Source organism: Pinus tabuliformis, chromosome 2_1, assembly GCF_031772625.1.
Source record: "Pinus tabuliformis cultivar Carrire ecotype Pingquan chromosome 2_1, CPIR1, whole genome shotgun sequence".
NCBI classification, from domain to species: domain Eukaryota; kingdom Viridiplantae; phylum Streptophyta; class Pinopsida; order Pinales; family Pinaceae; genus Pinus; species Pinus tabuliformis.
The window spans coordinates 600,476,473-600,503,872 of NC_142299.1; the positions used below are offsets into that span (position 1 = coordinate 600,476,473).

At 38.7% G+C, this 27,400-nt stretch overlaps 1 protein-coding gene across 1 annotated transcript in view; it reads right to left on the bottom strand.

Moving 5' to 3' along the window:
* Positions 1–2,153: 2,153 nt before the first annotated feature.
* Positions 2,154–27,400, bottom strand: part of LOC149201894 (uncharacterized) — a 106,927-nt gene continuing 81,680 nt past the window's right edge. Inside the window, exons 5-6 of the mRNA XM_089399852.1 lie at positions 3,355–3,436; positions 2,154–3,248 (exon numbers count right to left, since the gene is read on the bottom strand). Of these exons, the coding sequence (XP_089255978.1) occupies positions 2,812–3,248; positions 3,355–3,436 (519 nt within the window). The 3' untranslated portion in view covers positions 2,154–2,811. The remainder of the gene's footprint in view (positions 3,249–3,354; positions 3,437–27,400) is intronic.

The following is a 27,400-nucleotide window of genomic DNA, read 5'->3' on the forward strand; positions in this document are numbered from 1 at the left end:
TTTGAGTGTCAACGCAGAATTCGGTAAAGGAACAGAGTTAGTTTGTTCTATTCCTTGGAAATTACCGAGCAAAGAAGTGAAGTTTGGATCCATGCATTACTACCATACGTTGAAGGTCAACATCCATAGAAAAATCTGAAATATAACTTACAGGTATGTTCTTCAACAAGTTTAAGCCATAATCTCTTCAACAAGAAAAAGTGTTTCTCTTCTGCGGCTATAAGTGTTGTCAGTGGTTTTTGAATGACAACGAGAAGGAAAGGCCACTGTTAATATTTTTCAAAGCAGATTTATATATATCTAATAAGAAAAGTGAAGTACCAAGACATCAAACTATACCACGGCCTTCTATTTACCGTGAGCATAACAAGGCTTCGACCTTCAATAACCAATTAACATATGTTTATCGTTTCGGACCAGCAAAGCAGTGAATGCTTGCAGCCCTCCTAGGGCATCCTTCTGTTTATACATGGTTAAATTTCAGTGCCATGTGAACAAGACTTGACACTTATACAAAAGATCCTTATGATGGAGTCTTAATGAATTCATTACGCTGACCTAACTGCAGAAACCTTGAAAAAAATTCTTGCATCTGCCTCGAGCATCAAATAGTGAGGACATACAACAACAATGATGGCACGATGATCAAGTATACAATTCTACAGAGAAGCAGTGAAGGAAACCTACAACAATCTCAAAGCAAACAGTGAGACGTACAGGACAGTCTTCTTACAATTTTCTTTTTCAAGAACAGAGAAAGGAGCATTGAATTGAGGATTGCATTTCAAGTTGAGTTTATTTTACAGTACTTGTTCTTCTTTATTCTTTTGTTGCAGGTGGAGACCGAAAAGTTAAGTATCTATTTTTAGGTAAGCTTTGCTTGTAAATTTCTCTTTTGTGTAGTGAATCGTTCAAGGATGTTACAAGTATATAGTTTCATATTTCCTCTTCAAAATAAAATTATGTTATATGATTAATTGCATACTGCACTATTCAGATTTATTTTACTATGGTTTTTGGTTCCAGTATTCCGTCTGTGTCATTTATTTTAGTATGGTTTTTGGTTCCAGTATTCCGTCTGTGTCTATCTTGTTGCAGGCTTTTTTGGTACACGGTATTTTTGTTTTGTTTTGGAAGTTGGGGTTTGCTTGGGTATATATTTTATTGCAGGCACAAGACATCTACAACATCTACTCATTAGACAGTGAATTGAAGTCTCTCCGTGCAGTGATCTCTACGACAATAAATTGATAAGGACAAGTTCAATATAGAATCGCAGTTTTTTCAATAAAGGTAGATTGTTGTGGGACAGTTTGGCATCTCTCAGTATTGTAGAAGATCAGACACATCAATTTCATCTTCAACTTCAAGTCAACAACGAAGGCAGAGAACAAGTTGTTGTATAAAATATTGTAAATTTGGTATAGAGTCTGTATCATTGCCTAGAGTTGAAGGCGGCAAATTTGTTTTGGGATAAGGGCTTGTGTTGCTATTGGACAAGGGTTCTTGTTTGTCGAGACAAGGGTTTAGGTCTTAAATTTGTTTGAAGAAGGCAAATTTGTTTTGGGATAAGGGCTTGTGTTGCTATTGGACAAGGGTTCTTGTTTGTCGAGACAAGGGATTAGGGCTTAGATTTGTTTGTTAGTGAAGGAAAATTCATTGAAAAATATCATTGTAATATGGATCATTGTCTCTAGTACGGGAGTCCACACTTTTATTTTATTTTTGTTTTTATAGGGTGGTTTGAGGCTGGTGAATGAAGTCACCTTCAGGTTGGGGCCTATAAACACTTCAGGGTGGTAGGGTGGTGCTAAAGTGAGTTGGGGCTCGCTACGGTGTTGGGGCATCCTTCCAGTTGACTGCTCATAAAACTAGGGCGTTGGAGCATCTTTCCAGTGGGAACTAGAGAATTAAGAGGTTGTAGTTTTCTTTTCTGTTGGGGCTAAAAATTAAAGAACTTATTAGAAAAACGTTCGTTGGCTTTTGACCCGGTGGGGGTTTTCCACTAAAAATATTGTGCCTACTGTCTCTATTTTTACATCGCTGTTTAATGCTCTTTCTGAACAATAATAATAATAATTGAAGATTAACTAATGCTCTGAAAAAAAAATTAATAAAGTGCTAATTGCTAAGAAACACTGATTCACCCCCCCTCTCTCAGTGTTCCAACAATCTTATCATTTGTGAAGGTAACTCTATTGCAGGGGCTTCAATCACAAGCAGCCTGAAAGATTGCCTGCCAAACAACCTTGCAATAGGAGTCATGAAATACAGACACACATTACATATTAAACAATTTTAATAATGACAAAACATGATTAGATGAACTTGGATCATGTGCTGCCTTGAAATGAGTATTCATAAACACTAAGTTATATCAAGAAAAGCCCCTAAATAACATGGGGAGCTGCACCATCGTTGGGAACTCATTAATCCATGTATAGACTCTCTTAAAATTGCATAAATTGGTTAAAAATGCCTCAACTTGTACCTGCCAACAAAGAAAACAATCATACCACTAATAAGTTCAGAACACATAAAGCTAAACACTGTCAACCACTGCTTTGACTTAGGTAGCAACATCAATTCGGCAAGCAAATATGTAGGATACAATGAACCAAACTCAACAAATTCATAAGAAATGTGAACACATCATATTGATAAACATTCCACATCAGAAACACCAGATGAACTTGGTCATTGGCCTCTGAACTGCATCTATTCATCATCTTAAATAAAGTCTGCATTGTTTTCCTTCCAACAGTGTTGCACTAAGACAGAATGGCATCATCCTTAAAATTCATCATTTATTCATGTCTGGATCTTTTTCTTAGGATGTCTAAGCCTTCTTGCTACTCCAAATACTAAAGCCTTGCAGAAAACTCCTCTATCAATCCCACATGCCAGAACCACAACTCCTGAAACAATGATCCATTTCCATCTGTTTACTCTTTGTGTATTTGACCAACTTTGAACTACCTCCTTATCTAAGGATAATCCCAAGGTCCCCAAGCAATTGGTTGGTATCTTTGTATTAATTCGAGCCATGGATGCACTCAGTGATAAGGAAGCCCCTGACATTTGTTTCATTTTATAGGCATACAGTCCATCACATATTTTCTGAACATGTGGCCACATTCCATGGTGGACTGCAAAATTGACGAACACTTTGGGTATTCCTATGTCTTCATAATGAAAAAGGATCACCTCACAAGCAGTTAACTGTCCATCTCCTTTTATCGACTTCACTGTTATGAAAAGGCAAGACAAAATTATTTGTAGAATGGTAGGAAGATAAAACCTTGACCGAAACACTGGCATCTAAAACAAAAGTAGGAAGTGGTTGAAGCCAACCTGCCTGAATTCGCCAACTGGAATAGTATGTATCAACATGCCATCTCCGATTGTTTCTTTGTACTGAGGAATAGGGTACACCCTGTAAACACAGTCCTCAAATATGAATATCCATTGGCATCCACAATGAAAACTCATAATTGCTTTCACCTATCAGTTTAGGAATCTAATTCATTCATATCAACCTACAGCTGTGATATCAGAAACAAGAATAAATGCATCAAGTACTGCAGAAACATCAACAATGAACATGTACCAGAAATCATTAGTTATATAAAGCAAGTTTGGCAGGCAGAAGATCAAATAGATAAGGAACATGATTCAAATGGGAAGTTTGTCACAGTTTTAAAGAACTTATGCTTCGACCAGAATATTGTGTCCATTGTCATTGGCCTTTGAAAACCTTCATTTTAATGATAGTTATTGGCTTCCACATTATCCTAAGGCTATCTAGCCATAAATTATTACACTGTAATTAAGATCACAAATTTATAGAACACCCAAAAAGTAATTATTGATTTCAAAAAATTAGGGCTGTTACACGTACAAATATAATTGGCGTAGCCAATACTTGATGGCTTCCTTCAATTACAGATGGCCAATGGCCATTAATAGCAATGTTGAAAATATCGGTATTGGCAAAATATCAGCGAGGGTCCAGAAAACATCTTAGCAGCAATATCGGCGAAAATATTGGCAAATATCAGCAAGCATAAAAAATGCATAATATATTCATTTTTTTCATATTTTTAAACATATAAAGCAATAACAACATGAAATAAACACATTGGCACATAAATATGAAGAAAGCACAGATGTATATGATGTCAAATAGAAATGATACATCAAAGGCGATACCAAAACCTACTGATCCCTGATAATTGTCCATTCAAGGACTCAAATGTGGAGAACCAATACAAAATAATATCACATATATAAAAGTATCTCATCATCATGAGTTATATGTAGCATAACAAATAAAACTAGCAGCTATCTATCTGAAATCACTGCCCTCTCCCCCTTTTACGGGAAAACATGATGGGTTGTTTGCCAAGCCTGCCCCTAGTAGTAGAAGGCCCTGACCCTGCCTCTACACCTAATGTGAAATAATGAATGCTAGGTATGGAGCTGTGCTCTCCTATATCTATAGCAGATGGTGTTGATGATGATGCTCCCACAGTGTCCTCCTCCTCCTCCTCCTCTGAGTGCTGCTCCTCCTCCGAGTCCTCCTTTTCTTGTTGCCCCTGTTCTAATGGATCATCTGGCTCTAACCATGACGGTGACTCCTCCAAGATGGGCTCCTCAAACGCCACCCTCCACTGAGACAATACATCAATATTGTCTAAGGAAATGGCATCTGGATCCATTGGTGCTTCTATTTGCCTCACTCGAAGTCGGATGTTGGAATGCACATACATTAAATCATTGAGGCCTGCGAACTCCAACCTGTAAGAGTGTCAAAAAAACTAACGAGTTTTGACTCTTGACACTTGAAGGTCATAAATTAAAAATTACAATAAATGTAATTGCTCAATTGAAGGCTGGAGCTCAAAGTTATGCCTGTTGCGCTTTTTTACGTGTATTTTCTCAAATACACTCCAATTGCGCTTACACTTTGAAGAGCTACATGTTTGACTCAAGATTCTTATGGCCAATTTCTACAAATTTGGTGCCCTTGCACCATAGCTTCGCCACCAAATATCTACAACAAAATAAAGAAATAAAAAATTCAAAAACTTAAAACATAATTAAACTTTCAAATAAAAGTTACATAATTGAATTAAAAAAAAATAGAATTATAAGTAAAGAAATTCTAAATTGAAAATTCTAATTTCTAATGAGTGATGACTTGTCACTTACATGGCATGAAGAGGGTCCTTTCCCTAATAGCATCATCAAAGCCAAATAGGTCAACACAATCCCGATAACACTGTATCTCGCGATTGATTTTGCTACAAAGCTCAAGATCAGGTACCATCCTATGAATACAGGAATGGAGCCCTTCCATCACCTCGCCATCAAAATCAAAGCCGCATTTGTATGAAAATGCGGGGTTGAGGAAGAGTGCTGCTACATGAATGGGTCGATGAAGCATCCTTGTCCACAAACTATCAATCACATCCTATAAAATCATATGCCTATCAAGGCCAGCAGAACCCTTGTCTACATATAAGAACGAATGGCCTCCTTGGCCCTATCCATGGCCTCATACAAATAAGCCATTGCAGGCTTCTCCCCATCTACCAATCTGAGAACCTTTACTATAGCTTCACTAACTGAGCATGCTTCTTCTACTCCACACCAAAACGTCTCAGAGTACACCATTTTTGCAATGGCTTTCCTGTCCTGTCTCCTGATGTATATACAATTACACCAGTCATCAGACACGAACATTTGCTTCAACTCGAACTGACATCGAAGCAAAGAATAAAGAGTAATACAGTTTGTGGCAAAACGTGTGATTGCAAGATGCTGCAACTCCTTATTTCTAGTGAACTTCCTCATGAGGCTAAGAACAAAAGCATGGTTATAAATAAACTTGGGGACGCTCCTAGCCATATCAACTGCCTCCTTGATGAAGGAGAGTTTCTCCATATCCTCAAGCAACAAATCGAGACAATGTGTTCTACACGGAGTCCATAACAATGTGTGATGCCTCTCCATAAGCATCTTGCCAGCAAACACATAATTAGCTGCGTTGTCTGTTATGACTTGCACTACATTCTGCACACCAATCTCCCGAATGAACCCATCTAACAACTCACATATCGTTGTTGCATCTTTGATATGTTCTGATGCATTCACCGATCTAATAAACATGGTACCTTTAGGACAATGTACCAAAAAATTTAAAAGGGTCCTACCCTTCCTATCTGTCCAACCATCAGACATCACTATGCATCCAATTTTTTTTCAACTCCACCAATCTAGAGTTGATGTCCTGTTTTTCTGCTTGAAAAATTGGCCCCCGCAACTCCTCATAGGTAGCACTTTTGTACCCTAGGCTCACAATAGCAATAGCATCACACATTGGCTGCCAAAATGGATTGGTTTTGGTGATGCTGAGAGGGAAGTCGCTCCAAAAAAGACACCTCCCCATGACTCTATCTGCTTCTTGCTTTTTCTTTTTTTAACAAGCGATTTTATGCTAGGTTGTGATCCATGTCCTGTTCATGGAACAAAAAATGATGACCTCACACTAGTAGTAGCAGGTGATGCTGTGCCAGTTATGGAGCCCCTCCCACTACCCTCAACATCAAAATCAGGAGAAAATATCCCGAAAGATCTACCTGCACATTCAACCTTGTTTATTTCTGTCTCTTCCTTCTTTCTGTCTTTTTCATCAATTGCCTCGAGCTTTTTGTATAAGCTCCAGACTAGAAACTGTACAAATCCCAACATCATGTCCAGTGAGTCTAGCCAAATGGTATTTCAGTCGTGTAACCCCTCCTGTCATCCTGGTCCCACACAATTTGCATGTAAGATATGCCTGATTTGTCCCAACCATCAGGGTCCCCATACTCCCAAAATGGGTCCAAGGCTTTTGGCATATTTGAAGTTTGTAGTGAGCTAACTCAAACCTAGGGCACCCAAAAAAAAATTGGAATTAATAAGTAATAACCACATCATTTTACAAAATAATTTTTTTGCTACATTATTTGCAATGTGAATTCAACGAAAAACCATAAATGACAATAAGAGGGTGTATTTGAAAGTTCAAAAAAAAATGGAGTTTTCTCTCCAAATATGGAGAAAACCCTTGCATTTGCTCATGGGCATGAAAACCATAGCAAATGGAAAAAAAAAAAAAGCAAAATGATTGTAGGCAAATAGGCAAGCAAGAATAATCCTAAAACTATTAAAAAATTTATTAACATAGGGGTTTATTTGAACATACTTGTTAATGGAAGAAATGAAATTGTCTCACTGTTCTTCAAGCTTAGATCAACAAAATCTTCGTTTTTGGTGGCGATAATAGCTATTTGTCAGGCCAGGTTAGCTAAGAAATTAATGAGCGCAAGAAACAACTGGATGATTATATTCATTAGACTATTATTATTTATATATTTACAAAACGGATCAGATCATCTTCTAGATGACTGTCCGGCTTCACCTCATCCGTTTCGGATTAGGTGTCAACATTCCCCCCCTTAATCTGAAGGGATGTTGGTGAGTCCAAGCATCGTTCTGAATCTTTCAAGCTTTTCTCTTCCAAGCGCTTTGGTGAAGATGTCTGCAATTTGCTCGTTTGTGGAACAATGACGGAGATGGATTGTTTTGGCCTCAACATGATGTCGGATCAGATGATATATAGTATTGATGTGCTTAGTACGATCATGGAACTTTGGGTTCTTGGCCAACTTTATTGCAGAGGTGTTATCAATCATGAGTGGAGTAGATTGTATTTGTTTTACTTGCAAATCTTCAAGAATTTTCCTGAGCCACACAATTTCTTTCGTTGCTTCAGCTGCTGCCACGTATTCTGCTTCTGTTGTGGAATCTGCTGGTACTGATTGTTTGCGTGATCTCCAGGAGACAGCTCCCGATCCAAGACTCATAGCATATCCTGAAGTAGATACCCCAGTTTCTTTGTCTCCATCGAAGTCTGAATCAGAGTATCCAATCAAGTTGAAGTCGTCCACCTGTGTATACTTGATTCCAAGGTCTTGAGTTCCCTTCAAGTACCTTAGAACTCTTTTTGCAGCAGACCAATGTCCCTCACAAGGCTTTTGCATAAACCTGGAGAGGATTCCAACAGCAAATGAAATGTCTGGTCTGGTAGTAGTGAGGTAGATGAGACTTCCTACAAGCTGTCTATACTTTGTTGCATCCTCAAATTCCTTTCCTTCAATAGATGTGAGCTTCAAGTTTTGTTCCATTGGAGTAGAAAGGGGATTGCACTCTGTCATGCCAAATCTGTTTAACAAATCTCCAATGTATTTCTTTTGAGAAAGAAATATGGACTTTGGATGTTGGGTTACTTCAATGCCAAGATAGTAATGAACATAGCCCAAATCAGTCATTTCAAAAAAATTTCCTAATTCTTTCTTTATGGATGCAATATAGCTTTCATTGTTCCCTGTCATTAAAAGATCATCTACATATACCACAAGATATACAACTGTTTTGCCAACTTTCTTGACAAATAAAGTTGCATCATCAAGATCAAAATGTTTGAAGTTGAGTTTCAGAAGATGCTCAGTTAGTTTTTCATACCAGGCTCGTGGTGCTTGTTTGAGGCCATACAAGGACTTCACAAGTTTGCATACTTTCTGTTCATGTCCTTTCACAGCAAATCCTTCAGGCTGGGACATAAAAACATTCTCTTTTAGATCTCCATTCAAGAATGCAGTTTTTACATCCATTTGATGGACTTTCCAACCGTTTTGAGCAGCTAGTGCAAAGAGTGTCCGGATGGTGGCCCATTTTGCTGTGGGAGCAAAAGTTTCCTCATAATCGACCCCTTCCTTCTGTGCAAAACCTTTTGCCACAAGCCTGGCTTTGTGCTTGTCAAGTGAGCCATCAGCTTTGTACTTGTTCTTGTAGACCCACTTGCAGCCAATTGGTTTGGTTCCAAATGGAGGATCAACCAGCTTCCAAGTGCCATTCTTTATGAGGGCATCATACTCCTTCTGCATCGCTTCTTTCCATTCATCATGAGAAGCAGCTTCTTTGAAGGAAGTTGGTTCAAAATCTGTAGACAAGTTCAATTCACAATCATAAGTAACATCCATATCAACAGGTGAATTAGAGTTATCTACATCACCTCCATCTTGTCGGTTTGAATTTCTGGTTCCTGTTTTTCCAATTTCATCAGGATGAACACTTTCAAGTGTCTTTGTCAGCCACTTTGGGGGACCTTTCTGAGATGGTCCAGGCTGTTCTGTTGATTGAGTTGGGTCTGAATCAAGATTGAGTCTCCCAATTCTATCAATTACATCACTTAAAGCATCATCCGTTGTTGGAGTGTCATGCAGGGGAGATTGTTTTTCAGAAGAAGATTCCACATGTTGATCTAGTATAGGAATCCCCCCTTCAAGATGTGGAATCTGATTATCAAACTCTTGAAATGATTTCGGTTTTGTGAATCTATCCAAGCGATCAAGTTGCCGCTCAACAACACTGTCAAATTTGGATGATTCAAGAAAGATGACATCTCTAGATAAAACAAACTTTTTATTTACTTCATCATAAAGGCGGTATGCTTTAGATGTGTTTGAATACCCCAGGAAGATACACTTACGACTTCTAGCACCAAGTTTGTTTCTATGTACCTTTGGTATTAAAGCATAACAGGTGGAACCAAATATCCTGAGATGTTTTACCGAAGGAACATGTCCATACCATAATTCATAAGGAGTCTTGTTTCTTATAGCACTAGATGGACATCTATTCTTTATATATGCAGCACATAGAACAGCATCAGCCCAAAACATTGTCTTTACATTTTTGAAGAAAAGCATGGATCGTACCATATTCAAAATTGTTCTGTTCATTCTTTCAGCTACACCATTTTGTTGAGGATTATAAGGCACAGTTGTTTGATGTTTAATCCCATGTTGGCGAAGATAGTGTTCAAATTCATTTGATGTATATTCTTTTCCATTATCAGTGCGAATAGACCCAATATGAGATTGTGCATCATTTTCAATCCACTTATGAAAATTCTTGAATGTTTGAAAAGCATCAGATTTGTTCTTCAATAAGTAAACCCAACACATTCTGGTGTAATCATCAATAAATGTCATGATATATTTATTTCCATTTGCAGAAGAAACAGGCATTGGACCACATAAATCTGAATGAATAAGTTCAAGCTTCCTATGTGCTCTTGAATGTGAATCATGAAAAGACTGTTTGTTGTGCTTTCCTAGAATGCAAGCATCACATTGTTTATGTTTTCTAGGAATTGTAGGCAAACCAGCAACACCATTTTTCTTCAACAAGCGGAGACTATCATAGTTTAAATGTCCAAATCTAGCATGCCATAATAAACTTGATGGAAGTGCACCTTCTTCATGATGAGAAATATATGAGAAATGCTGTGCATGAGCAGAGGTTCCTTGCAGTTTAAGGAGTCTTTCTTCTTCTATACCCCTCATGACAAGTGAGTGGTCAGATGCCTTTCTTACCTCAAGCTTGCCATCAAACATGTGAATGGAGTGACCTTGCTGGCGGATGTGGACCAGGGACAGCAAGTTTCTCTTCAGCTGTGGGAGATATAGAACATGATCCAGAAGAAAGTCTGGAAGACCAGGCAGTTTAAGCCTGATTGTGCCAAGCCCTGATGGCTTGATTTTTGACTGATCTGCAAAGTATACTGCTCCATCAACATTGTCAGTGAAATCTTCAAAGAAATCTCTCCTATGAGTCATATGACAGGTTGCTCCTGAATCAAGCAACCAGTCATTTTTCGAAGAAGCAAGTGAAGCATTAAACAAATCTTCATTTACTCCAATGTTACATTGTGCCTCAATATAGTGAGCGGATTCAGGTGCTTTACCTTTGTCTGAGTCATCAGTTTTACCTTTCTGCTGGTTTCTTCTCTACTCAACCTTGTCCCATGGTAGCTTGCATGTAGAAGCATCATGTGATCCATTTCGTTTGCAGCAAATGCAATGCAGATCTGCCTTTTCTGCTTGGGAATGTCTGCCCCCCTGCCTCTGAAGTATCTTCCTCTTCCTCTTCGTCCACCTCTTCCTCTTGCAGAATCTTGAGCAGGATGCTTTTCTTTGTGAGCAAGGCAAACAGTCTCTTCAGAAGATTCAGGGACTGTTTTCTTTCCAAAGGCTTTCTCTCTTTCAGCAAACTTTTTCACAAGAGAGTCAAAGGTTATATCTTTAAGGTTTCCATTTGCTTGTAAAGACTCAAGATAATTAGAGTAGGTAGGATAGAGTGCTTTGAGAAAGGCAATAAGAGAGATATCCAGCTCAACCTTAGTGGATTTAATATCATGCACTATAGACTTTATTTCAGATGCAAGAGTAAGAGGATCATTATTTTTCAGTTCAAGAGTGAAGAGTTTAATCATGAGCTGAACAACTTTAAGTGCAGAATGTGTATCATAGAGTTCTTTCAGCTTTTGTAAAGCTTCAAAGGCAGTGGAATAGGATGAAATATGACGACTTACTTCCTCATTTACAGATGCTGCGATCAATGCAAAGGCTTTGTTGTTCTTGTTTTCCCAAATGGCGAGTTCTTTGTCTAATGTGAGCTGCACAGGGTCTTTGTCTTCTTCTCCGACACACACTCCTTTCCACAGCTCATTGTAGATAAGGGTGTGTTTTACCATCCGGGACCATTCAGAATAGTTCTCCTTGCCAGTGAGAACTATTCCGACCATAGAAATGATTGAATGCATTCTGTAAAAAAAAATATCTCTGCCAAAAACTTCTGTAAAAAAAATCCTTCTGTGAAAAAAATATCTCTGCCAAAAACTTCTGTAAAAAAAATTCCTTATATCATAGCCTTATGCATTTTATTCTTCTTCTAACATTTGCATCAGCATATCATCAACATTTCTTTATATCACTTCCACAATATTATGTTTTGAGGAAAAAAAAAAGGGCGCTCAAGGTATCTCTGCTACAATATTTGACTCCTACCCTGTGGTGAACCGAGTAGAATAGCAAGAATTTAGAACCCGATTCAACAAATGCCGTAAATCACCCAGGCTGAAGTGGATTCGGAAAAATGGGACCAACCTGGATAAGAACCAAAAACCAATGCAACTTGTACCTCGATATACATATATCAGAGAGAGGCTGATGTAGGATAAATCTGGGCAACAGAGGATACAAACTCGGTTAATTCATAGTGTACTAAAATAGTGTGAATGTTTGAACAAGACTAAGGATTGTAACCCGGTTACTGGATACTCAATCGTAAGGAAGATGATCGTGACGAGTCGACGGTGAGCTGCAAGTGCAGAGAAGATGATCGGTGTGACTTTTCTTTCACCATCGAAAAAAAGGGCTCTCACATGGCCATGATTGTAGCGGTAAACCAATGATAAAATCCTCAAATTGTTGCAGTAAGAGCTGCTCCTATTGTTGCTGTGGTAACCGCTGCGCCTCTATCCGGTGCGCTGTGGAGGAATGGTATCTGCACACAGTCTTTACAAAAAAAAATATGCAGCGAATACCAGTCTTTGCAATACCACAGTAGTTCAAACACATGTAGCAGTTTTTCTCAAAGCAGCAAAAAACGCACAACACAATTTCCTTTTGGCAGACGGCAGATTCCTTTGACGGTCTTGGAGGCTTTTAAAGCCTTCGAATAATCTTCAATGGAGACGGGTTATGGAGCATCAATGGAGACGGGTTATGGAGACGGGTTTGTATTTCTGGTTCCTGCGTGGAGGCACCAACAGCTGGAACACTCATAGTAGCAAAAAACGCAGCAAAAAACGCACAACACAATGGGACCATGGACTGATACAGGCAGCGCCTACCTCATCTCAGAAATTCGTATGGAGCTCTATCTCTCACAGCCTTCGTCGACCTCTGCACAATCCGAATCTCTCTCAACGCAAATTCTCCAACGTCAATACAGAGTCCTCATGCAAGGAAACTGAAGCTCAGGGCGCAGAGCCTGACATTCAACAGCGCATTCCACGCTCAGCGCATTCCAGTGTCAGACCAGAGGCGCTCATGACAAAGGGCGCAGTCTCAGGACAGAGGTTTCATGAGACAGAAGAAACCTGGCAGAGGCAGGTGTTATTTCTGGGACCTGTGCTCTGATACCATGTCAGGCCAGGTTAGCTCAGAAATTAATGAGCGCAAGAAACAACTGGATGATTTTATTCATTAGACTATTATTATTTATACATTTACAAAACGGATCAGTTCATCTTCTAGATGACTGTCCGGCTTCACCTCATCCGTTTCGGATTAGGTGTCAACACTATTCAACACTCAAACCCTCCTTGGCAGCAAGCACATAGCTCTCCCCTTCCTTCTCCAGCAATTAGAAATGAAAATGATTGAAAAAAAAAAAAACAAAATTGCACTTTTATAGCCGCGGCGGCATTTTTCTCTGTCTCCCGGCGATATTTTAGCTCGTCGCGCGATATTTCCCCGAGATATCGCCGATATTTCGGAAATATCGCGATATTTTCAGGGAGACAAAATATCGCGATATTTTCTCGGTGATATCTCGTCTCCCCGAAAATATCGCGATATTTCCGAATATCGGCGATATTATATACACTGATTAATAGTAAGTGTCAGTCTCTTTTAATAGAACATGGCCAAAGAAGCTAAAATGTCCCAAAAGAACACCAAAAGGGTTAAACAAAGGACAAGAAATCATATTTCGTCAACATTTCAAATTTCTAAGTCCATGGTCTATCAGTGGCTACAAGACAGAGTACTAAGGGAATGGAAGAGAATATACAATAGGGAAATCATGATACCAAAAGAAATACGTTTCTCATTAATTTTGTTCGAGAGATGCCAGATAAGAAGCTTTAGAGAAAAGGAAAATGCAAAGCTAGCTACTTTGTGAATGAAAGATAAGTTAAAACAGGGAAATACTAAGATACCAAGGGAATTATATTTCTCATTAACTTCGTGATTAGATGCCAGACCATATTCTAAATAATCACATTGATAACCTATTTAATTGGAAAACTAAAGATCCTTCCCTAGCAGACAAACTCCAAATCACTTCAAGAGTGTGCTAGTTGCTATAGATGCATACTGGTTATGTTGGATTCCTTACCAAACATATTACATGTGAATGGTCACTCTTCTCAGAATTTTTTATCAGGGAAAGGCAAATGCAGAAGTTTAATGTTCTTAGATACTTGGGAAGCATGTGGACAAGGAAAAGGGAGGACCTTGAATGATTGATTTGATACACATTATAGAATACAAACCTTTTCCACATGGCCGATTAGAGTTGACAATGACTAGAAATTGGAAAAAACTAATTAGACATAGAATTTCACAAGGAATGAGACAAAGGCATTAAAGTTGTCCTTGCCTCGGGACACACAGATATTAAAGGCTTGTTTTCCCTGGTCCTTCATCATGGAAACCATGGAACAACACTAGGAAAAAGCCCAAGTGGACAAATGTTCCATCACTGCAAGATGTTCAAATTCAAATTTAGCCTTTTGGTAGAATTCACAGTTTAATGCTTAATAAAAAGTGCTTTGGTAGTGTTGATAAATATAAGCTGCCCAGGCTAGCAAAGAAGGACATCAAAAAGCTATATTAACTTTGGGATTGTCAAAGTTGAAATAGGAAGACAACACTATCATCAAAATCAAATTCAAATAGGATAGAACAAGCTAGGCATAAAAAGGGCATCAAGGGACCCTTTAATCTAGACATCATCAATTGTGCAAGAGATTTTGACATGGAAGGTAATCCCATGCTGAAGAGAATATGGAAAATTTGGTGAGAGGCCTCCTCAAATCATGAAAGATATTTGACGGGTTTTAAAAGGGGCCTCATGATTGATAATGATAGTTTGAAGCTTTGTAAATAGGAAAGGCGCTACAAGCATGGTGGGTAGGAATTAGGGTAAGCATTTGAGAAGCAAGAGAATTAATCAATGAAGTAGAAAGGTTGTGATAATCGAGATCGGGATTAAATCAGCGAGGGTCTGAAAAAGGAAAAAATCATAAAAAACAGCATAAAATCGGTAAAAACCATCAAAAAGTGGCAAAATTAAAAAACTACAAAAAAAAAATCTTTTTATTTTCAAATTTTTTAGTATCTAAAACATCCATAACATAAAATAAATGCATTTTCACATAAATATGAATAGAGAACTAATATATAAGATGTGTAATATGTCTAGTGCTACATCACACATAACAGTGAATCATGTCATGAATCCTGAGTCCTGACTCAACCTCAAAATGCCAACAAAAAATATAATAATGTATCTCATATCATGAGTCATATACGATGAAATGAACCAAGTAACTAATAATTTCCTCTGCCCCTCTTACGAGAAAATGTAATAGCTTTCTCACTAGATGAAGAAGGCCCTGATGCTGACATTGGACTCTGATGTCCTCAAGACGTTGAAGAACTAGGAGTTGGAGGAGGTAGACCATGTCCACTACTAGTGACAATGGTAGGTGGTGTCACCTCCTCCTCTTGTTGCTGCTTCTCCTCCTCTGCAGTTGATATTCCTCTAACCAATCAGGGGTTGCTTCCATGATAGGCCTCTCGACCTCAACCCTCCATGTAGAAGGGGTGTCAATCCCATCCAATGAGATGGCCTCCATGTCAGGTGTCCTCTCAAGTTGTCTCACCCACAATCAGAGATTGTAGTAGACGTAGGCCATGTCGTTAAGGCACTAGGACTCCAACTTGTATGAGTGTCATAAATTATAAATTAATAATTCTAAAAAAAAAATTATATTTTTTATTATTTAATGAATTCAAAAATTAATTGGAAAATTTTTAACATGTTGCACTTCTTGGTTTGTATTTTTTCAAATACACTCTAGTTGTGCTCTCATTCAGAGGAACTACATGTTTGGTTAAGCCCTCAAATGGCAATCTTTTGGAGATTGGGTACTCTGCCACCATAGCTTCTCCACCACACATTTACAACAAATAAGAAAAACATAAGAAAAAAATTGAAATTTGAAAGTTGAAGCAAAGTATGAAGAGACAATGAAATTTGAAAATTGAAACAAACTAAAGCTTACCTGGCATTTTGGTTGTCCTATCATGGATAGCCATGTCAAAGCTAAATGTGCCATCTGCCATCCTGTATATCTCCATTTCTTTAGAAATTTCTGCATATTCTACTAGAGATGACACCATCTTTTGAACACAAGTGAAGAATCCATCCATGACCTCATCATCAAATATGGAACCACAGGAGTAAAAAAATGCAGGGTTCAAGTAGATCACTGCAACATGAACGGGACGATAGAGTGTATTGTTCCATCACTCATCAATCACTGTCCATATCAGTTGTTGTTTCTCAAAATCCTCATCCCCCTTACCATCATAATAGTTGCAAATGGATTCCTTGGACTTATCTATGGCCTCATACAAGTAGCCCATTGCGGGCTTGTCTCCATCAACTAATCGAAGAACTTTTACCAAAGGTTTAGTAATGCTACACACCTCTTGCACTCCTACCTACAAGCTTTCCTGGTATGAAACTAGCGTGCTTATGGCCCCTCCCTCTGGTTTGCGGCTAAATGACAAAACACACCACTCCTGTAGAAGAAACATTCTCTTCACTTCGCACATAGAATTCAAGAGAGATTGAAGAGATATGAAGCTAGTGAAAAACCGTGTAATAGCAGGGCGCACCAAATCCTTGTAGTTGGTGAATGTTCTCATCAAATGAAGCATAGATGCATGATTATATATAAATTTTGTAATTTTTTTTTTATGATTCTACAATATCCTTGAAAAAAAGAAATTTTTCCTATGTCCTACAACATTAAGTCAATGCAATGTGCAGCATAAGGTATCCAAAATAAGTTAGGATGCCTCTCCATAAGCGTCCTTCCAGCAACAACATAATTTGCAGCATTGTCCATTATGACCTAGATAACATGTTGTGGACCCACCTCCTGAATGAACACATCCAACAAATCACATAATAATCATGCATCTTCGATATGTTCAAATGCATCAACAAACTTCATAAACATTGTCCCCTTGGGAAAATCAACCAAGAATGGTTCTACCCTTTTGACCAGTCCACCCATCTAACACCACAATGTTCCCATGATGCCATGAACTCCTCCAACCTTGTAGTGCATTTGACCTTTTCATTCTGAAAAATATGCTCTCTAAAGTCATTATAGGAAGGGGTTTTGTACCCTGGGCCAACAATAGCAACAACATCAATCGCGGGATGGAAAAATGGATTGTTCCTGGCAATGATTAAGGGAAAGTCTCTCCATAGAAGACACCTGCCGAACAACTTTTTAGCTTCTTCCTTCACCCTTTTTTAAGAGTTGACTTGATAGATGGTTGTGCACCAGGTGTGATTCTACGAACAAAAGATGATGAGGCAGTTGTGGGGTTGACTGTAGAAATTGATGTTGAAGAAGAACCACTCTCACGATCACCTCCCACCACTCCATCCCCTGCCATTTGATTCTTCAGAGTTGCCTTGGTTAGATTGGTTGTCTCTATATATTCCAATGATTTGTGGGCGCTACCAATGAATTCTGGGTTTATATTTGTGCAAATCCCTACTTCATGTGCCAAGATTTGTGCAAGGTGGAATTTCAATCTATATACTCCCTGTGTCATATGTTGTCCACATAACTTGCAAGTCAAATTTGATCTGTCAAACCCCCCATCGAGTTCACCATATTCCTACATAGGGTCCAATTTTCTTGGCATTACTGTAACTTTGTTGACCTCTTAATGTAAGAATGAACCTAGGGCACAAGAAGAATTTAAAGTTAAACAAATCAAATTAACGATCAACATTTGAATTTTTTATTTAAAAAAACCTCCACTCAATGCAACAATAATGGCTAAAACATACACTCAAACCCAAGCAAAAATCATGAAAAAACCTAGGGCACAAGAAGAATTTAAACAAATAAAATTAGCAATCAACATTTTGAATTTTTTACCAAAAAACCCTCTTCACTAAATGCAACATAAATGACAAAAAAAATACACTCAAACCCAAGCAAAAATTATGGAAAATATATGGGTGACTTAAACCCAATGAAAAGCAAAGAGAAAACAAAAAACAGGGCCAAATTTGATGCCCATACCAAAAATCCACGCCCTATTGAAGAAACTCGGTCCAAATTCAAAATTTCTTTGCTTGAGATCCTAAATTCCTTCGATTTTCTCCCCTCTCACCCTTGTATATTAGTTCTTCTCCTCCTTAGCTCTGACCCTTGCCCTCTGATTGCAAAATGAAATAAGAAAAAACCCAAATTAACCATTTAAAAGTCATTTCTGCGGACCACATTTTTTTTGAAAAAATCACAATTTTGGCAACATTGAGCAAAATTAATCAATGAAACATTTGAGTGTTCATCTGCAAAATAAAGCACTTCTCTCTCCCAAATTATAAAGAAATGACTTCTCTACCTCATTCTATTATCATATAAAAGAGGATTGACAAGGCAAATCTAGATGAATTAAGGGGTGCACTAGGGTAAATTGAACTCAAAATCAAAGAGACTCCTCCAAAGTGCTTTATGCATGTAACCAATTCTATGATGTACACATATCTAGTTGTAAGTTCTCAGTCTCAAATATTGATGTGTGACAAAGACTACAATTTGTCGTTATATACAGATATCATGTCTTCAAGTCCATTAGGTGACCTTGGGAGCTTGCTAAGCTGAAAATACATGCTTCATTTTGTTCACCAAATATTTGACTTTGTTTTGGTTTGAGAAGCATTTAATGAAACCTTTTTTAGAATATAAGCCTCTAGCAAAATTCTTCTTTTATGTGGTGCAAAAGCTAGTCGAAATTTTGGGATTTAAAGTCTGCAAAGATTATTCTTCGATGTTCTAGTCTAAGATGCAAAATAAATTTAAATTATGTTGACAAGATAGTTAGTAGGTTTGGAAGGCTAAGAACTATTTTTCAGTAGTTTTGGTCTTATCTTTGTACACTTACTACATATTACTGTTAAAGATTTGTTAATAGAGTTAGTTATCGTCTTCGTAACTATTACGAGGGGATCAAAAGATAATGTATAGCCATCACATGGCATAGATTTTGTATAGATTACTCTTAATATTTAAAAGAAATCGAAGGATTGGTATGCAAATATAGAGAAACATTATTAACAAGCAAATAGACTAGGCCATCTATTGAAAGGAAAAAAAGGGAACTACTACACCATTTGTCCTAATTGATTTAGAAAAACAAAATTATAGATTTTTAGTCCATTACAAACAATACAACTAGAGGCATATTACAATATCATTTGAACCATCATGAAGAAATTGGAAACAAAGTACAAACTATACTTTTAGGCTTTTTCTAACCATATTTTTAGGGGTGTTTGCCTCTCAATCAGTACCCTAGCCCATACCATGCCTTTAGAGACAACAATGAGATTATCAAAGATTACATGTTCTTTCGAAGAATCTAGTTGGCCAAAATCTCAAGATAATTGGTAGGATGGAATGGTCCTTTTATACTTTACTTTCACAAAAATTTCTTTAGCGCTAACTTACCAATGTGTAAATACAACACTTCTGAAATAGGAGGTATGTCATGGTACACAAATCAATTTTACTTTTATGTGAAAAAAATAACAATAGATTTCAAATTAATGTAAATCAGCAACAATTCAAATGAATCTAGTTTTCCAAAATCTCAAGATCATTGGCGGGGTGAAAATGGTCTTTTTGTACTTTGCTTTTGCAAGTATTTTATTTAGAGATGACTTGTCAAGGTACAAATACAACACATAAACTAGCAAATGGGGTTATTGTTACCTCTCATTTTGGGGGGGTACCTATATCCATTTGTATTTTTGGGTAACACCATTGTAAGTCTAGAGAATGCAAGTCAAAGCCCTGTATGTTATGCGATGTTATGTTTTATGGTATCCTAGGCCTATTATGGTTAGCAATGCCTGGTCCTTTTAGACTCCACTCTTAGGTCCTTCCATCTTGTATAGGATTGGAGGGTTTAGGATGGACTTGCTTGGACACATGATTTAGAGGAGTCATTGATTTTGTAGTGGTGATGGCATTATGTAGGGCCAGTCCTATGCATGTCATGAGCACACCTATGCCTTATCCACATCGTCATATGTCATTGATTCCGTATGCATTCTTTGCCCTGGTGCATTATTGATTTTTTAGTCTTCAACATGGCAATCTCAAAGTACACAACATTTCACATTTCCTAAGGCAGTTCATGGATCCCAAGGTCAAAAGTCAACAAAGGCTCAGATTGCTCAGCATAATATGTACTTCACATGCCACAAGGAAATTTTGTCAACATTGAAGGCATCAAGGAGATATTCCGAGTCAAAGGTGGTCATCGCCTCTTTTGTGGCACCTGTGGGCTAATTTGGGCAAGTCAAGGTCCATAATTGGTGGAATGAAGCAAATTTTATGTCAAAAAGTGTAACACACCCCTCCTAATCCCCTACAAAACACAGGTTAGGAGGAGGATAGTTACTATGTAACCCAAGATCCAAGGTGCCATTATGGAAACGGGGACTAAAAATTTCAATCTCATCAACTTACTTAAAACCTTAGTTCAACATCATCATTGTGTTTGTCTCATCAAGATCATTCTGGTGATGCAAAATTTTACTTCAATCTAACCTCCGGATCAAAAGATGTGACCATTTGAATTTTTGATTCATCAGAAAACGCCACATTAACAACTTGGCCATGTGGAAACCACATGGCTATTCCCACTTGGCTAGCCAACTGGCGCCACTGGGCAATTATTTAATGGTTGTTGACCTGTTCATGGATTTGGGTTCCGCAACCCCCACACTATGCATTAAAATGCAAATCATATGCATTTATGTATATACATATACATATATATATAGAATGGTCTGTCATGTGGCTGATTATATCTATATATATATATATATATATAGAATGGCCACATGACGGACCATTATCTACACCAATCTTCTTTGACACCCGGACTCTGTTACCCAACCCATTGCAATTGCATGCTTACCATTTGCTCCGAGTTGGCCCTCTGGGTGGGCTGACTCGTTTGTGGGTCTACACATATGAATGGGTTACCGGGACTGCGTGTATGCCACCTCAACTCAGGTTGGCGTCATCTCGCACTTGCTCAAAATTGCATCTCGCTTGCACTCCTAGGCTTATGTGCCCTGACGGGTCCACACTTCTATACTAACAATGCTTCTGATTGTTCATCTGCTCTTTATCTCACCTAGCGTCTTCAATGGTCCCTATTCTTGCCACGCTAGCCAGCCCTACATCATTCTGGGCATCACCCCCACCGCTCTTTTGGATTTGCTCCAGGGAGAGTCTCCCGAGATGAGTTGTCTCGTGGGGACCTCCCACTTCGATCCTCCACCAATGATTACACCTTCAGCTACTAACTCCTCCCAGGGTTGCATCATCCTAGGCGTTCTCCTTTGTGTGCGACTCTCTGTGGCCTCTAAGATGCAACTGTCCAAGCTTACATCATCTCAGATTCCTTGTAGGTCATCAATCTTCTCGTGCTCAATCTTAGCCAACCATTATACATCATTTGCGCTCAGTTATGCGATTCAATCACATGGGCTAGTGACTTGGACTTCAAGCCAACCTTCACGCAGCCCAATAAATCTTGTCATGATCATGGATGAGGTTAAAGGGGCTAAGGATAAAGCGTTTCCACCTGAGTCATTTACGAAGGTTTACGACCATGCCTCTGCCACGGTGGTTCTGCAAATGTTTAGACTAACGCCAAAACTCAAACATCGTTATTAAGGCTATGTGAAGCATGCATTGGTGTTGTCCCTCCTTAGCTTACAACCAGATCCTCCTCTTTGGGTTTTAGATGACCGAAGTACAAGACACAAAACAAGGACTTATCCATCGAGCCAAAGACTTATCCATGCAATCTCTCAAAGACCTATAGTTCTTTGGGCCCTCACTAACTTATGAGGAACAATTCGATCCCAGTCCAGAGGTCCCAAGGCCTCCCTTAAAGAACAATCAAGCACGACAAGCTTATAAGAGCAACCAGAGATTATATCGTGCCCAAAGGGCCACAAGGAGATTGACATTCTTCAGGGAAACAAGTGAATCTCCTCTCAAGTCCGATTACAGTCATGTACCATGAACACAAACACATAACTGGCGATACTACAAGCCTACAAGAATTTCTCTCATATGGACGTGAATTCCTGGCATTGGTCATGTTGTCGCTCAGATTGTACAAGCACCACGACAACGACTTAGGTCAAGAGTTGTCGCCAAGATCCCCAACCTCTCCGTTCTAGCTGTCTCCCAACAGTAGGTTATGGGAGGTAGACCATATGGAAATGATATGATGAAGGACAAGTTGGGAACCAACGAGTCCAGGAGACACAGTTGAGTGGCCTAGCTACTTGGTTGAATTTAGCAAGAGTTTAGAGATTAGATTATATAATAGTTGAGACCAATGCCTTATGGAGTCAACACTCTTGTTTGCTATAAAATTGAGACCAAGTAACCAGATGGACAATTGGTGCTCGGATGCTTCACTAACCTATATGAAATGAAAATCCTAAGACCTAGGTGGGATGCAAAGATCTTGGTTATTTTATATTAAATGCTTAATCTAAATATGACCTTCCCTTAACTGTTTTGAAGCTAGGCTCCAAGGTAGGTTGTGAGAAGGAAGCCAACAAGAAGCAAGCAAGGGCTTTGTTACCACTGAAACTAGCAGGGTACCTAACGGGTATCCCTAAAGGGAAAATGTTAGGCCAAGGGCAACAAATGGAGACTTAGCCCATTGTCACCTCAACTAAGGCTCCCTTCTATTTACGGAATTTCATCAATGGGAGGAGACCCGATATGTATGGAGTCAATAATGAATGATAAGTCAATGGATATGAGTGACCCAAATAAACCCTTTCCCAAAAAAGTTTGAAGGATGGAGCTTGCTTGCTTTCTGAGCAAGGCACTATGTATTCTAGGGCTCAAGAGAGGATTTGAGGGTTAGGTTTATGGGATAAGACTTGTGAAGGAGTTCCCCAATCTCTAAAATACTTGTTAGAATTGGTATCCTAGGTGGTTTTTTAAGAATGATCTTTTAAAGAAACAGGACCACACAGGGTCAAGTGGACCTGGTTTAGGGTATGAAGAAGGTATGTAGCAACCAATGATGTTCTTACCCTAGACAAGATGGGGGAAAGGATCAAAGAAAGAATTTCACTTAAAGATGTTGTTTTGACCCGATGAGGTACTAACCTTGGGGATGGTAAGGCAAGTTTCGATCCCGAAGCTAGGGCTTGGCTTTTCTCCCAACTCCATCGTTAGAATGGCTTCAAAATTGGAGGAGAGCTAGAAGAAATACCGACGAAGGAGACACTATGAGATCGATTTTTTTATGGTTACCTTGTCGGGAAATTGATGCCCTAGGTACCCTAACTTGGCTAAACTTAGAAGGAGGTGAAAGAATATGATTTTCAGTAACAACCCTTAGTAGATCAGTGCCTTAATCTTTGGGAGAATGGAGTCTATGATATATATGAGTAGGATTTCTTGGTTTCTAGTCAAGGAGGCCTCAAGATCACTTCTCTTGCCTTCTAGGTCAAGAAGAAGCAACCTTACAGCTTTTATATTTCGATGTGCAAAAGGAATGGCTTATCAAAGTCAAATTATTTGATTTAATTACCCCTAGGAGATTTCACTCATATTACATGGCCCATACATTAAGAGATGCTATAATAGAGACAAATTTCACAATTTTAAGTAGTAAATGCATGCAGCAATTAGCCCTAGAACAACAAAAATCCCAATCCAAACTATATGAAAAAGGTAAACAAAAATAACATTAAAACCATGTACTTACATGTAATAGAGTATATACAACCATTCACAATTGACAATAGAGAAGTTCCAAGAAAAGATAGACCAATATCCACACATCAAAACTCATCCATAAAGCTCCAATTCATCCTCTAGAAAAAGTGCGAACATCTCAAGAGAGATAAGAGATCCAAGTCAAAGTGATGATGAGCAAATGAGCTCATCTCACTTGTATTTATACACAACTTAGGAGTTCGAATTAGCCTCCTTGGCCTACATAATCCCCAAAAATAAAATAATGTTCTAATAATAGAACTTTTCGTGACAAGCCCACCAAACTAGCTCATAAATGCAAAAGTAAGCCTCTCAAGAGGTCAAATAATAATCTATGCATGTCATAGGGCCTTCTAAGAGGCCTAATGAGGTCCATGGGTGCCACAATGAAGAATAGGACTCTCAAAAGCAGTGGACAAGGGGTTGGCCCCTTGTAATAACCTGTGGTGCTCCAAATGACATGTGGGGGCACACAAGTATCCTCATGGGTCTCCAAACAAATCGAAGATTCTTGTAGGTCGCCTACAAGGGCTAGGATGATGGTGTAGATGATGCTACATCACCGTGCAAGTCCTGAATCATTGCCAAGTGTACCACGTAAGTCTGGGGCTAGTTGGGCATGATGGATCAGGTGCATCTTCCTCATCCAATAGGTGAACCACAAGCAATCTCTGAATGACTGTGGGGATCCATGGAGTGTTGCATGCTGTTGTGGAGACCCATGGCTCTCAACGCACACCCTATATGTGCCAATGTAGCCCTCTAGAGGATTAGGACCCTGTATAGGAAGACCAAACCCAAAATGGAGACAATCTGCAATCCTGCATAAGATCCAATGTGTCCCCTAGTCTTCCAGTACAACAAGTCATTAGAGAAATCGAGTAAATGAGCTTACCAAATCATGGACGACAGGTGGGGACTTCATAATGGTTTGCCCTTCCATAATGGGCTTCAGGATGTGCCAATGTCTCCTAAACTCCAAATGGGGTTAACTAACAATCCTATTAGGTGGTTTCTACTTCTAAAGGGGATAATATAGTCAAGGTACATCTGTCAAAAGGTGGTGGCATGTGGCAGATAGGTGAATGAAGTAGGGAAAGAGAAGGGGCATCCTTGGGTCACATGTTGGGATACACTGGTAGCTAATAAGAAAGACACCCACACTTAGGTTTATAATGTATAGGAGGGTGAAATCATGGTACATGAGGTGCCCCGGCCTTGATTTTTCCACCCTTCTTTATATGCCCTTTGCCTTTTTATGATTTTATTTGATTAACTGCTCGAGGCTCAAGGGGTAAGAGCATAATATATAATATATAGCTGTGAATACCCCCTTTTAAGGTGGGGTGGTTTATTTCTCACCAGGGTTTGGGAAGATCATGGGTTCCTATGTGATGAAGGAGGTTCATAGAACCTGTAGGAACCAAGGTGGTGGCCATGATGATGGGTTAGAGCTCATGTATTGGATTTTTCCCACGTGCTAAATGTATTTGTCTCGACCATCGTTTGCATCTTGTGGTACATTTTCCAGTTGAATGTGGCCATATATGCTTTTATCTTTCTTTTCAGTTGCATCAACCTCCGAGCTTCATTCTAGGCCATGACCCAAGGTGTGGACAAGGGGAAGGGGCATGCTAACCCTATGTGGACCCAGTAGAGGAATGTGGACCCAGGTGGGAGAAATGATGAATGGAGTAATAATGAATGGAAAGAGGGTAATATAAGCAAACAAGGGAGCGGGACCACGTAACCAAAATCAGGATTTCCCATGAAATACCATCCCTAGAGCCAAATGGTCAGTAAAATAGATCCCAAGGGACTAGAATCCAAGGTTAATACCTAAAAGGGGTCTAGTGGACAAGGCACAGACCTAGCCCATTCTTTCCGCTAAATCCCCCATTAATCCATGCCCAAAAGTGTCCATGATAAGAAAACTACAATACCTAATTTCCAAATGACAAGGCAGATCATACGATCATGGCAGATCGGCGAGGGACCACATGGCTGGCTTAGGTGGCAGAGAAATGGCGCAATGAGCTAGCTGATGGCTACAAGGCGCTGCTGGCTGCCAGCTGAGGACCATCTTGGAGAAAAAAATTATCCTAGGGAGATTACCGACAAAATGGTGGGTAATAGGCTTGATTAACGATACCTTCTGTTAGGCTCCTATCACCCAATGCCTCTGGTGCTGCAGAGACTATGGCTCTAACAACTGCAAGGTCACCATGTTAACCACCAAAGAGTTGCTAAGCCCCTCAGGCTAGATGAGAAGGGTGGCCCTAGAAGTCTATCAACCAAACTTATGCTTGGAGTTAAGTTGTTAATGCAACTAAACTTAGGATGCAATGCAAGGATGTTGATCGAGTCTTAGGTTAAGATTTGCTTAATAATTAAGTACTTAAGCTATAATTAAATCTTGACTTTAAGGAAACAGGTAGTTGCCAATGATATCCAAAGACAATCTTAACCATAAGAGAATGTGCCAATACCATATCAAGATATGCCCAACAAAACAAATGATTTATCAATATGCTCAAGATAGCAACAATAAATAAACCCACAGTAACGATTAAAGCACTTCTATTTAGAACACTTTGCCAATGATTATTACTCAGAAAATACCACAAGATTATCAATTTTCTCTTTATTTGAATTAGGAAAGATCATTCAACTTAATAGATGCTCAAATTAAAGCAAGAAGACATGAGGATCTTAAGATCTTAAAGCGCCAATGTAAAGCTATAATTCAATGAAAGATATGACAATATGAGAGCACTTCTTTATCAATGTTTTAATGTTATTCAATTGCTTAGATTATTCACCAAGATTATTAGATTATGAGATGAATGTTCTTTTAAAGAGTGAGCCTGAAACCTTTTGAGATTACACAAGGCAAGGATGTGTTAGTATCTTTGAGACAAATAGAAGCAACGTCACAATAACCCAACAATAAGCTCACTTTAATGCTAGCAGTCCATTCCACAATATGCAATTATGGTCAACTTAACATGAACCAACAATAGCCTTTAAGTCACTTGTTCTCCAAAGTTATGACAGCAGCGGATAAGTTTTTGTGACAGCAGAGAGTTAGATTTAGTTAGAGCACCTTTAATATGTAAAGAGAATGCAAAATGAAGTGGCCCACTATCAAACTACTTTGTCAAAACCAAAATATCCAATAAGTTAGTCTTTCCTATTATGCCAATACCACTGCCATATATCAGATTTAAGTATGCATTCCCAAACAGAGATGATAGTTATCAAAATATAGGAAATTTCACCCAACAAAGAATGTCTATTTTATCCAAGAGATTTATCAACGCATTTAACAAGTTATGAGTTGAATTTAGGCTACTTAGTTGTATTTAATATCACTGCTATCAAAAGATCAGAAAAATGCAAGTAAACATTGAGGGTTGGAGAGTTTAGGAGACAAACCAATGGCCCTAGGCCAAGCAGAGATCTTGCCAAAATTCCATCAGTGGTTAAGCAATCTGAAAACGTAAAATTTTACCCAAATACTCTGCAATGACACCAATTGTTAGCTTCAGA